Genomic DNA, 13,851 nt, shown 5'->3' with positions numbered 1-13,851 from the left:
AAATAAATGAGTGCAAGTAAGTATTTCAAGGCACACTTAACATAATATTTTAGCCTAGGCCTGAGCTACATTTCTTTTGAAATAAGACGCATCTGTGAATAGGTTTTGAAAATTCAACAAATAACTGCAATGAAGAAATATTCGGCCTATTTTCCTTTTCATTATATCTTACCTAAAAGGTTTCTGACAAGGAACACAAGCATGTTCACCTTTTCTGGCTTTAATAGACTGTGGAGTGGGGTAACAACCAGTAACCTATTGCCTGCTGTACTGAAAACACAATAAGACGGAAGGCTTGTTGCACAGATGCAGCGGAAGGCCTATTTGCTGGCGACGTTGGCCCAGAGAGCAAAGTGACCCTCATTCGCTCTCCACCATGAGTGGGACATTAGATCCTCCAATGACATCTTCGAGTGGGTAGGATGTGAGCTCTGCGCTGGCCCACTGTTGCGCCCAGCGGGACAGGTTTACGTCGCTCTCCCAAGTAGACTGCCCAGGGATGTCTTTTATGGTGAACATGCGCACTCGGTCTCAGTGGAAATTGTCAGAAATCACCGTTTGAAAGGGTTTCGTGTCAAACAGTAGGCCTACGATGAGGGGTTACAAATCACCGTTCTAAGGTGTCGGGTACTACATTGCCATATGATTTGGTTTATATTTGTTTATTTGCACACAAGAAAACAACATGATTTCCACATTGTACTCTAATCGGGAGGTTTGTGCATGACACAGGGTCGTCACTAGTTACCACAGTCATGAACCCCGCCTATTTCTTCAATTCTTCTCTAATTAAAATCTGCTTTTAAACCTAACCCTAACCTCCACCCTAACCACATTTCTAACGTTATGCCTAACCTTAAATTAAATGTATATTCCCCACAATTCATTTTCTCTATATAGCCAGATTGTTTACTGCGTTGCTAGGTAACGATGCGCTTCCCAAGCCCTGGATTTAAAAAAAAATAAAAAAAAAAAAAACTATTTCAAAGATGTTTGGACAGGTCGATGGGAGGATGTGTCATTCCTGACATCGCCCAACCCAAGTATGTCATCACCAGTTATCATGTATATTTGCTTGTGTTTTGTAAATGTGTTGAACAGAGCTTTTGATTAGTCAGGACAGTCATTTAGCTGAAAGATATGGTACAGGCCCAGTGGCCTTTGCTGTGACCTGCGAATGACCCCTAAAATACTGCTAGAACCAAAATATTGGTCACATGGGGCAAAATATCATGCATCATGCCATATAACTGGCGAGGAAGCCGTTATGGTGGGTTAAGGTTTGATATTGTAACCTAGACCTTAGTTGTAGGCTAGGCCTATAATAGTGCAGGCACACAGCAAACCTATTTTTGTGTTGTCTTGGAAGTGATTTGAAATGAATAACATCCTACCTACTATGGTTAATTCATTATCACTTCAGCAACTCTGGAATAACTGACTTCTCCTCCTTGGTCAAACATTGGTTAGCCTAGTATTTAAATCAAATCAAAATCAAATTTTATTGGTCACATACACATGGTTAGCAGATGTTAATGCGAGTGTAGCGAAATGCTTGTGCTTCTAGTTCCGACCATGCAGTAATATCTAACAAGTAATCTAACAATTTCACAACAACTACCTTATACACACAAGTGTAAAGGAATGAATAAGAATATGTACATATAAATATATGGATGCGCGATGGCCGAACGGCATTGGCAAGATGCAGTAGATGGTATAGAGTACAGTATATACATATAAGATGAGTAATGTAGGGTATGTAAACATTATATAAAGTGGCATTTAGGCTGTGCCATTTGAAAATAAATCCATCCTAGCCAGTGTGAAGGCCTAGTAGTAGCTACAATCTTTAGTTAGCTTGTGTCCGCTGAGGAATTTACCCAGGCCTCTGATGACACTGCAGCCAGTCTTTTGAATGGAATATTCAGTGTTGGTCAAATCAAAGTTTATTTGTCACGTGCGCCCGATACAACAGGTGAAATGCTTACTTACAGGCCCTTACCAACAGGGCTATTTTTAAGTAAAAAATAGGTATTAGGTGAACAATAGATAAGTACGGAAATGACAGTAAAAAGACAGTGAATAATAACAGTATCGAGGCTATGTACAGGCACTGGTTAGTACTGTTGACCCTGGATGAACTATCAATGGGCTGTGTGAAAGAGACAGTGTCCCACTGTCTCTGTAGGTAAAGGCTTAGAGCTTAGTTCATTGAGTGGAAGTCTCATTTTTGGTCACTTTTTTTAGTCACACAAACATCTCTCATAATGTAGCTAGCTGTATTCTGAGAAGTGAGGGAATTAAATTCCTAGACCTCGCATGCAATCACCAATCATGTTATGAGGTATCCTGGGATATCCGAGTGGATATTACCTCACTAGTCTTTTGAAATGGAAGACGCACAGACGGGACGTGTTGTGCGAAGCTATTCGCTCTCCCTACCCAGCACCAGTCGCCATTTTTGCTGGATTGATTTTGCCTGGCCAAAGCCTGCCTGCGTGATGTCATTACTGTGGTGGGTAGTGGGTTCCTCTTAGTCATGTTAGTAACCACAACAAGGGTTTTCCTTTGAACATGTTACAGTAACCGAAGAGATCAAGTTCAAAGACCCACACACTGAATTGACATGATACAGATTTGTTTCTGTTTTGTTTCTGTTTGATCATTTCTACTTTCTCTTTCCCTTTCAGATTACGTGTACTTTGAGAATTCCTCCAGCAACCCTTACCTGATCCGCAGAATAGAAGAGCTCAACAAGGTTGGTGGAATAATCGGTCCTTCACATCTAACCTCTGATTTGGTGCGTTTACATAAAAAAATCTTGCTGACGTTGACAACCCCTTTGTAAAGGTTATCATATCTGACCTTATAGCCAGTCTGTCTGTAACCCACTCATATCCTGGGATGATGCTGGTGGTAACACACACACACAGACAGTAGTGACAAGATGCTGGTACAAGAGCCATTACATAACGTGGCTGGCTGTAGCAGTAGTGTAGCGGCGTATGGCACATGCTTGTTTCCCAGTCAAAGGATTAAGCTCATTTATGTAACACTTAAACTGAAGGGTTTGTGGCGAACACCACTATGAAAACTCAATCTAGTGGAAGTAGAGGAGGAGGAGAATAATATACTATACAGTTAAAGTCAGAAGTTTACATACACCTTAGCCAAATACGTTTAAACTCAGTTTTTCACAATTCCTGACATTTAATCCTAGTAAAAATTCCCTGTTTTAGGTTAGTTGGGATCACCACTTTATTTTAAGAATGTGAAATGTCAGAATAATAGTAGAGAGAATGATTTATTTCAGCTTTTATTTCTTTCATCAAATTCCCAGTGGGTCAGAAGTTTACATTCACTCAATAAGTATTTGGTAGCATTGCCTTTAAATTGTTTAACTTGGGTCAAACGTTTCGGGTAGCCTTCCACAAGCTTCCCACAATAAGTTGGGAGAATTTTTACCTGTTCCTCCTGACAGAGCTGATTTAACTGAGTCAGGTTTGTAGGCCTCCTTGCTCGCACACACTTTTTCAGTTCTACCCACACATTTTCTATGGGATTAAGGTCAGGGCTTTGATGGCCACTCCAATACCTTGACTTTGTTGTCCATTTTGCCACAACTTTGGAAGTATGCTTGGGGTCATTGTCCATTTGGAAGACTGATTTGCGACCAAGCTTTAACTTCCTGACTGATGTCTTGAGATGTTGTTTCATTATATCCACATAATTTTCCTCCCTCATGATGCCATCTATTTTGTGAAGTGCACCCGTCCCTCCTGCAGCAAAGCACCCCCACAACATGATGCTGCCACCCCCGTGCTTCACGGTTGGGATGGTGTTCTTCAGCTTGCAAGCCTCCCCCTTTTTCCTCCAAACATAACGATGGTCATTATGGCCAAACAGTTCTATTTTGTTTCATCAGACCAGAGGACATTTCTCCAAAAAGTACGATCTTTCCAAGCTGTTTAAAGGCACAGGCAACTTTGTGTATGTAAACTTCTGACCAACTGGAATTGTGATACAGTGAATTATAAGTGAAATAATCTGTCTGTAAACAAATGTTGGAAAAATTACTTGTCATGCACAAAGTAGATGTCCTAACCGACTTGCCAAAAGTATAGTTTGTAAACAAGAAATTTGTGGAGTGGTTGAAAAATGAATTTTAATGACTCCAACCTAAGTGTATGTAAACTTCCGACTTCAACTGTGTGTGTGTATGTATGTATGTGTGTGTGTATATATATATATATATATATACACACACATATATATATATATATATATATATATATATATATATATATATATATATATATATATATATATATATATATATATATATATATATATATATATATATATATATATATATATATATATATATATATATATATATATATATATATATATATATATATATACATACACACACACACACACACACACACACACACACACACACACACACACACACACACACACACATATGGAATCATGTAGTAACCCAACAAGTGTTGAAACAAATCAAAGTATATTTATTTTAGATTCTTTAAAGTAGCCTTGATGACAACTTTGCACACTCTTGGTATTCTCTCAACCAGCTTCACCTGGAATGCTTTTCCAACAGTCTTGAAGGAGTTTCCACATATTCTGAGCACTTGTTGGCTGCTTTTCCTTTACTCTGCGGTCCAACTCATCCCAAAACATCTCAATTGGGTTGAGGTCGGTTGATTGTGGAGGCCAGGTCATCTGATGCAACACTCTGTCACTTCTTTGCAGCAGTTTGACCAAAGCCTGATTCACGCAGTCTCCTCTGAACAGTTGATGTTTCTGTTACTTGAACTCTGTGAAGCAATTTCTGAGGCTGGTAACTAATTATCTTGTCCTCTGCAGCAGAGGTAACTCTGGGTCTTCCTTTCCTGTGGCGGTCCTCATGAGAGCCAGTTTCATCATCGTGCTTGATGGTTTTTGCAACTGTTCTTGAAATGTTCCGGATTGACTGACCTTCATGTCTTAAAGTAATGATGGACTGTTGTTTCTCTTTGCTTATTTGAGCTTTACTTGCCATAATTTGGACTTAGCCCTATTTGGTAAAAGACCATCTTCTGTATACCCCCCTACCTTGTCACAACACAACTGATTGGCTCAAACGCATTAAGAAGGAAATCAATTCCACAAATTAACTTTGAACAAGGCACACCTGTTAATTGAAATGCATGCCAGGTGACTACCTTATGAAGCTGTTTGAGAGAATGCCAAGTGTGCAAAGCTGTCATCAAGGCAAAGGTTGGCTGCTTTGAGTAATCTCAAATATAAGATATTTTGATTTGTTTAATAACACCTTTTTGGTTACTACATGATTCCATATGTGTTATTTCATAGTTTTGACGTCTTCACTATTATTCTACAATGTAGAAAATAGTAAAAATAAAGAAAAACCCTTGAATGAGTCTGTCTGTCTGTCTGTCTGTCTGTCTGTCTGTCTGTCTGTCTGTCTGTCTGTCTGTCTGTCTGTCTGTCTGTCTGTCTGTCTGTCTGTGTCTTTCTTTCTTATTGTGACTGAGGATGCATCAGAAATGGCATCCTGTTCCCTATCTAGTGCACTACTTTTGTCCAGAGCTTCATTGAGGCTGCCATTTCATGTCAGGCTGGGAATTGCCAAGGACCTCACGATATGATGTTATCATGATACTTCGGTGCTGATATGATACGATATGTATTGCGATTCTATATGTGTTATGTTTCGATAACGTGATTTTATTGCAATTTTTCCACACATTGCTCACTACTGTTATATGTCTGCTGCAGAGAGACGAGAGCCTGAGATTTGTTTTGATCACTCATGGGAATAAGAAAGACAAATATTCAAGAAAGGCAATTTTGGAAGTGCCGCCCGATTTAGTAATTGACCGCTCTTGTCACGTCTCTCTCAGACGGCCAATGGGAACGTGGAAGCCAAGGTGGTGTGTCTGTTCCGGAGGAGGGACATCTCGGGCAACCTCAACACTCTGGCCGACAGCAACGCGAGTGAGTACAACCGTCTGTCTACCTGTCTACTTCAGTCTCTCTCTTAGTCCATCACAACTCTGTTCCGTCACTGCTTTCTAATACATACTGCTTGAGAGTGGGCTAATTCTTATCTCTATGCTAAACTAATGCTGTGTAGTCTATGCTCTCTGTAAAGTTATTGAAGAGCATTATTAGTCTAGACGAAACATCCTCTTTCATAAACCAGTTTATTATTTCCATCCAGGATATGAGTACTGTTTTGTGTTCCAATCAGATTGGCATCTCCCTCTGCACTACCAGCAGGCAATTGGCTCTCTAAGTAGAGGGATGCTCCGATTGCGTCCCAAACGGTACCCTATTCCCTATTTAGTGCACTACTTTTGACCAGATCCTTTTGGTCTTAGTGTGCTACTTTTGACCCATCTATGGAATAGGGTACCGTTTGGGACACACCCTCAGTCTCCTTCTGAAGCACAACTGTGTGTGAGAGACTGTGCATGGTGCTGTTCCACTGCAGCTTTTAGTAGGAAGTGGATACTGATATAGGATTCATTCTCTATGGAGAAGGGAAAATTAGTTTTTGTTTCTATCGTGAATCATACTGTACTTGTTTGTTGTAGTAGGACTAATAGTGTCTGGCTATTGGTTTGAGAGTCAGTGTTTAAATCACACACAGTCAAGGTATCTCACTGAAGTGACCTGGTGCAGAGAGTTGGCGGTGAAGGGGTAGAGAGAGGAGGGATGGAGAGGTGGAGGGGGAGCGAAGCGGGTGCCGAGGTAGTTAGGTGATGCTAATGACACACCGATGACTGAGAGTTCTCCTTGGATTCTCTCTCTCACACACACACACACACCTCTAACATGGTGGGCTGCATTCAGTGCTCCAGACAAAAGACACTCCGATCCACACCTCAAAATGGATGCATTCTCCATCGACGTGGAATGCAATTTTATAGTACTTAGTACTGTATGTAATGATGATGAACATAGCTGAATTTATTAGACTATTTGGATAGAATGTTGATATTTTTTTATTATGTGAGGTACCTGTGAACAATATCTCCAGTTTGGTTTCACTAAAGTCACTCTGGATAAGAGCTTCTGCTGTGAAGTAAAACATTGGTCCTGTCTGTGGCTGTTTAGTGACAATAGTCGGTCCAGTAGGAGGCAGGCATGGCCAGGAGGAGCGAGGTGGGTGATCTCCTCTCCTGCCTCTCAGCCCTGGAGCTCTGCTAGCCGTGTGGTTATGTCACCGCGGTGTGTTCGCGTTAACTGGCCCTGTGGCCTGTGTGCTGCGGAGCTATTCCATCTACCCTCCCCTGGAGGTCAGCAGAAAAACAGACAGAGGGCCCTCAAACTGGCTGGAACCAGTCTATGAGCCTGGGAGAGAGGAGGAGGCTGAGGTTGTGTTCCAGATAAACGGCCACAACTGGTCCGGCGTACCGACCGTGTCCAGTCTAGCCCCAGTCAACCTTCAACATCTGGTCTGGCCTCGCTGCCTGGTCCGCTCTGGTCTGGCATGCTCTGGTCTGGCATGCTCTTGTATATACACCCGCTGTCGGCCGTTACGCTACTCTACGTCTTTGGTCTCCCTCTCCTGCGTTTTGGCTCTGGCGCCCCAAAACAAAATGCCTGTATTCCAGCCTCCCACTCGGCAGCACGAGCCACTGCTTTGGCACTGTCCTGTTATACAGGACCAGGGCTTCTTTCTCCTCTCCCACCAGACCCCCTCCTGCCCCCCGCAACACCCCCTCTCATCTGAGTGCAGCCCCCTGCACCCCTCCCTCTCTGCCTATCCTCCGGCCCAGGCACACTGCTCAGAACAAAAGGCCCTTGATGTGTCCCACAGGGCTGCGGCAAGCAACGGGTTAACTCTGACTTGCCTTGTGTCTTTGTCAGGGAAGAGTGTATGTGAGAGACTGTGTGCAGGGAGAGAGAGAGCGCGTGCGCTGCTCTGCCCGTTTGTGTGTCCCTCCTGTCTCTGTGTGTGTACAGTATGCGTTTCTTTTTTACGTGTGTGTGTGTGTGTGTGTGTGTGTGTGGGTGGGGGTAGATAATGGGGGGGATGGGCGCCTCAGGTTTGGTGCACAGGGTTTCCCACTTAGTCTGGCAGGGTCTCGCCGGACAAGGGAGGGGGTGATGGTGGAGGAGGGGGGTTGAGGGATGGCAGGAGGGGTTAACAGAAAGGGGTGTGGTCTGAGGTCCCGTCCCCTCTCTCTACCACTGACAGGGTTTCCTTTGGCTGAGTGCAGGGGCGGAGTCCGTGGAGATCGAGAGATAGTCCTGCCCAGTGCTCTCTCCCCGCTCAATTCACCACCCCCGCCACCTCACACACATTACTGACTCACCCTCCTGAAATGTAGGAATGTACAATCTAGTAGTGTAACACAAGGCAAAACTGTCTTCCGTATGAGGAAAATCAATGTTTCTTTATCAGCATGGACTCATTTTAGCCTGCCAGATCATAAAGGCTATATGCAGTCATTTTTTTTTACATTGTAAGGGCATACTAGGTCAGTCCCTAGAATAGACAGGAATAGTTTGTCCTTCCGAGTAGGAAATGATGTTCATGGTCGTATTGGTTACACTTATGTAGTAGGGGCCGGTACAAGATACAGTACCAGACCCCTTCCCTTTTTCCACATTTTGTTACGTTACAGACTTATGCTAAAATTGATTAAATAATTGTTTGTCCTCAGTCTACACACAATACCCAATAATGACAAAGCAAAAAACAAGGTTTTAAGATTTTTTTGCAAATGTAAAAAAAAATACACCTCATTTACCTTAAGTATTCAGACCCTTTGCTATGAGACTCGAAATTGAGCTCAGGTGCATCCTGTTTCCATTGATTATCCTTGATGTTTCTACAACTTGATTGGACATGGATTTGGAAAGGCATACACCTGTCTATATAAGGTCCCACAGTTGTCAGAGCAAAAACCAAGCCATGAGGTCGAAGGAAAGGTACCTAAAGGAGTCAGACCATGAGAAACAAGATTCTCTGGTCTGATGAAACCAAGGTTGAACTCTTTGTCCTGGTTGTCAAGTGTCACGTCTGGAGGAAACCTGGCACCATCCCTACGGTGAAGCATGGTGGTGGCAGTCAGGATCGAGGCAAAGATAAACGGAGCAAAGTGCAGAGAGATCCTTGATGAAAACCTGCACAAGACCTCAGACTGGGGCGAAGGTTCACCTTCCAACAGGACAATGACCCTAAGCACACAGCCAAGACAATGCAGGAGTGGCAAATCTTTGAATGTCCTTGAGTGGCCCAGCCAGAGCCTGGACTTGAAGCTGATCGAACATCTCTGAAGAGATCTGAAAATAGCTGTCCAGCTACGCTCCCCATCCAACCTGACAGAGCTTGAGGATCTGCAGAGAAGAATAGGAAAAACTCCCCAAATACAGGTGTGCCAAGCTTGTAGCGTCATACTCAAGGCTGTAATCGCTACCAAAAGTTATTCGACAAAGTACTAGGGTCTGTAATGAGTCTGAATATTTATGTAAACGTCATATTTCAGGTTTTTTATTGTTAATAAGTTAGCTAACATTTCAAAAAACCTGTTTTTGCTTTGTCCTAATGAGTTATTGTCTGTAGATAAAAAATTGTATATATTTTTTTTAGACTAAGGCTGTAATGTAACAAAACGTGGGGGGGTCAAAAGGTTATTATTTTTTTAAAGTCTGCTGGACAGACTTAAGGTAACTGTCTAGCATTTCCAGATTTCTATGAAATGTGACCTATAATTAATAAAATGTAAGTGAAGTAGTTTTCCTTCCAAAAAATGGTACTTAAGTTTGTTAAAAAGCAGATTTTCTGTGTCGGAATGGTGTGGGCGTACCCCTGATTGGGCAGCTCATCCTCCTCAGGAGGATGACGTCATCCTCTGTGAGGAAATGGCAATCTTTTTATTGTATTTTTATAAACGGTCTGCTTGAGATACACAAGTTTGAGGTGGGGTTTTTGAAGTGTGTTCCCCCCCCATTTTTTTCCCTCCAATTTATGCTTCGGCCACAAATGGGAGTTTAGGATGAGTCAACATATGTCCCTGGAGGCAGCTGTTCGATCCTCTGTTCTGCCACTCACTTTCTCAGATTTATCCCTTTTACTGTAATCCATCAAATGTTTATTTCTCAATAAAAATATATATATTAAAAAAATTATACAAATAAAAGTAAACCGGGATCTTCATCCCCATAGCCACAATTATCAATCAGTTATATTGATGTGAATTGATTTGATCATACCCTGATCAAAATTATTAGAGCCCATATAATTGGAAAGTGTGCTTTGTTGCTCATTTTGTTTTTGTGTGTGTTTTCATAGGAGACTTTGAGGAGGAGTCCAAGCAGCCCACAGTGTCTGAACAGCAGAAACACCAGCTGAAACACAGAGAACTCTTCCTCTCTCGGCAGTTTGAGTCTTTACCAGCCACTCACATAAGGTAATCGAGAGAGAGCGTTTGTGTCCTGAGGCGTAGACTCACCACATAGCAGTAGCTGCAAACAAGAGTTCTGCCATTGAACCAGTTCAACCCTGACAGAATATAGTGTCATATGACAGGACTGATATGTCCATTCCTGACTTCCCTCATCAACTCATCCATGACCACTGGCTGCGTCCCCTCTGACTTTAAAATGGCCAGAGAACCAACACTCGACCCCTCTGTCTGGACTAGTGCAATTTGTTGTTGGCTGGGTTCGCCACTCATGCCATCAAACCCCTGCAACTTGTCCAGAACACCGCAGCCCGCCTGGTGTTCTCCCATGTCACCCCACTCCTCCGCACACTCCACTGGCTTCCAGTCGAAGCTCGTATCCACTACAAGACCATGGTACTTGCCTATGGAGCAACTACCATGCCCCTCCCTACCTTCAAGCTATCCTCAAACCCTACACCTCAACCAGAGTACTCCGTTCTGCCACCTCTGGTCTCTTGGCCTTCCCACCTAAACTTATCTATGGGCTATTCATAAACATTAAGCCAGGAATGTGTTCAAACTGTCCCTTCGTAACATGAACCATCACAGTTCAGGCTCTCCATCTCAAAATAAGTTGAGGGGTTATAAATGTAGAAATACTTCAATTGTGTTGAAATCTTCTTCAATATTTGTAACTTGTTCATTTACAGCATTTCCACAGACATTTATTTTGTTTTCCAATGCCTTATTTGGGATATATTACAGTAGTGAGGATTGGTGCAGGTCAGTTCAGATAAATAGTGTGTATTGCATGGTACCTTATTGACCTCTGATTGCTCTTCCCCGGTCACCCCTCTCTCTCTCCCCAGGGGGAAATGTAACGTTACACTCCTCAACGAAACAGACGTCCTCGCCGGATACTTGGAGAAAGAGGTGAGCTTCACTTCTTTTACAATGAGGCAAACTGGACACTAAGGATTTATTCCAAAATATTTGCATCCCCCCCCAAATATATTTGTATTACTCTTTGCGCAAGGACTGTAAAACACAAGGAGAAATGAGTACTCTAGGTACTGAAGCATTGAGTGACGGTGTAAATCAGGGATCAGCATCCTTGTTTGTGTAGGCGCTGTCCATTTAGCACCACGGGCTTGATCTTGGAACACAGATTCTCCTGGTGAATGTGACAATCTGATCTAAAATCAGCTCTGTGAATCCTTTGTTTCCCAACCATAGCGGGGCCATTGTCAGTTGTAATAGCCAATATGGCTATAATATCAACACCTCTCTCCTAAAAATGACCTGCGATGGCTTTTGCCACATCTTTCCCTTAAGTAGTACAATGCATGGGTTTTAGGCCACGCTCCTCATGTACCTGCTCTGAGTCACAGTATCATGGAATGTCATTCACATCCACACAGGGGCATCTTTTAACGGTACAGTTTGCTGTTCCTTTACATTTTCAACCATCTCGGTAACGCGCCTTTTCAACAGTTCTGGCAAACACAGGCGTCTTTTATCTTTGAGATGATTGTGTCTTTGTTAGGCAATCCATCAAATAAAGCCTGCGAACTACTGAGGAAAGCCTCCTTGATATATTCCCCATTTAGTAAATGCTTTTCCATGTTTAGGAATGCACTGCTCAACTCTAGCTCCCCTCTGTAGCTTGATCTTTGACTGCATGTAGATTTGTAAACACACTGCTTTGCTTTTCATACCTGGACACGGCCCTCTTGATTCCTTCAGGATTGTCCGCCTCACCCTGAACTTTTTCCTCGTGTCTCGTTTCAAAATGACGCCGTACACTTGATGTCCGACAAACAACAGTTTTACGAATCCATAATCCTTTGTCCAAGAAGCAATACATGACTGGACATCTGCCTTATTTTCCTTTGACATTTTGTGTCCTGAACTTTTTTAAATAACAAAAAAAAGGCTTGCTAGCTGCTTGGCATGTGAAAACGAATCTCATCTTCAGTGTTGCCATGGTTTTGAATTAGGCGAGAGAGGCGAGGTGGGTCGTCTTGCACAGAACTAATAATATGAAACGCCTGCAAAATTTTGAAAGCCCATTGGCTTATCAGGATTAACATACCTTGGGAACTACAACATTGCAGTGAATACCAATGCAATTTTGAATCCAATGCCTGCAATTTCAATTATTTTCTCCAGTTTATACCAAATAACGTATTGCCAAAAATAAGTGAGATAATAATCATCAAACCAAGGCTTAGCACGCCACGCAAAAAAATAAAATACACTTTAATTTTTTTGGGGGGTGGATTGCCAAGCCTTGACTTGACGTTTATTATCTCACCCGCGCTGTAGGTTGCCGACCCCTGCGATAGATGCTAGCCAGCCTGCAAAGTAAACACTTGTTAGGTAGCTAAGAGAGCCTAAATATGACTAAACTCGAAAGTACATTTCCTGAAGAAAGTTTGTGGGCTTGCTTCAGCTTAATAAAAATATTTGTAGCCATTCCATAGCCATTTAATCTTTTGATATATTGAATGAGCAAGTTATTTCAAAAGGCATAAAATGTATTTGGTTGTAATGTTGTACTTCATCAAGGGTGGTCCACCATCCTCCAAGAGAGCTAATGGTTCTATAGTCTCTTCTTACAGTCCGCCTCTAACTAACCACATTTAAAGAAATGAGTGGCTCAACCGGACCTTGATGAACTATCTCTGATGTGTTTGAGCAGAGAAGCTCTCCAGACTGAGGGTTGACCGTGTGTTTTATACAGTTGCCTAACAGGTGTTCTACTTTTTTTTGGGGGGGGGGTTCAGTGCCTTGCACAACGCCATCAGATGGTACATGGGATCAGAAAGCCATACCACATTACGCATACGCATACTTTTATACATGCATAGAGATGCCGGCTATTGTTGATCATGAACATTTGGTTAGAGGTCATGGGAAAAGTAATGAAATTGATCTTTCAAAATGTATATGAACCCTGGCTAGAGTAACTTACCAATTATTTATTTTAATTAAAGTTAGCTGACATGGGCTAATTGAATAACTGTCAGTGTCTGACAAAAGAGAAACTGCTTATGCGCACAACCATATGTTTTGCTATTCTAACTCTCAACAGTAAGTTAAGAGTTATATTACTGAGTTTCTGAGTGGAAATTGGTCAGAAGGGGGGCTGGCTGCCAGTTGCCCATCCCCGATGTAAATTCTCTAGCCCCGTCCTTCCCTCTGTTTTCTGTGCTCCAGGAGTGTTTCTTCTACTCGCTGGTGTTTGACCCGGTCCAGAAGACCCTGCTGGCGGACCAAGGAGAGATTCGGGTGGGCTCCAAGTACCAGGCTGAGATCCCTGACAAGTTAGCCGAAGGTCTGTGTCTGTCTGTGTGTAGAAGGGGGGGGTGTTTGGGTGGCTGAACTCTGACCTTTTACACCGGCCTAT

General features: G+C 42.6%; 1 protein-coding gene across 2 annotated transcripts in view; it reads left to right on the top strand.

Moving 5' to 3' along the window:
* Positions 1-13,851, top strand: part of LOC115198145 (metastasis-associated protein MTA2) — a 29,832-nt gene that overhangs the window by 8,351 nt on the left and 7,630 nt on the right. For both annotated transcript variants that reach the window (XM_029759870.1, XM_029759869.1), the window contains exons 2-6: positions 2,694-2,761; positions 5,940-6,033; positions 10,346-10,463; positions 11,309-11,372; positions 13,662-13,779. In XM_029759870.1, the coding sequence (XP_029615730.1) occupies positions 2,694-2,761; positions 5,940-6,033; positions 10,346-10,463; positions 11,309-11,372; positions 13,662-13,779 (462 nt within the window). The remainder of the gene's footprint in view (positions 1-2,693; positions 2,762-5,939; positions 6,034-10,345; positions 10,464-11,308; positions 11,373-13,661; positions 13,780-13,851) is intronic.

Source organism: Salmo trutta, chromosome 8, assembly GCF_901001165.1.
Source record: "Salmo trutta chromosome 8, fSalTru1.1, whole genome shotgun sequence".
Lineage (NCBI taxonomy): Eukaryota > Metazoa > Chordata > Actinopteri > Salmoniformes > Salmonidae > Salmo > Salmo trutta.
The sequence above is the reverse complement of the archived record's forward strand: the minus strand, read 5'-3'. Positions and strand labels throughout refer to the sequence as shown.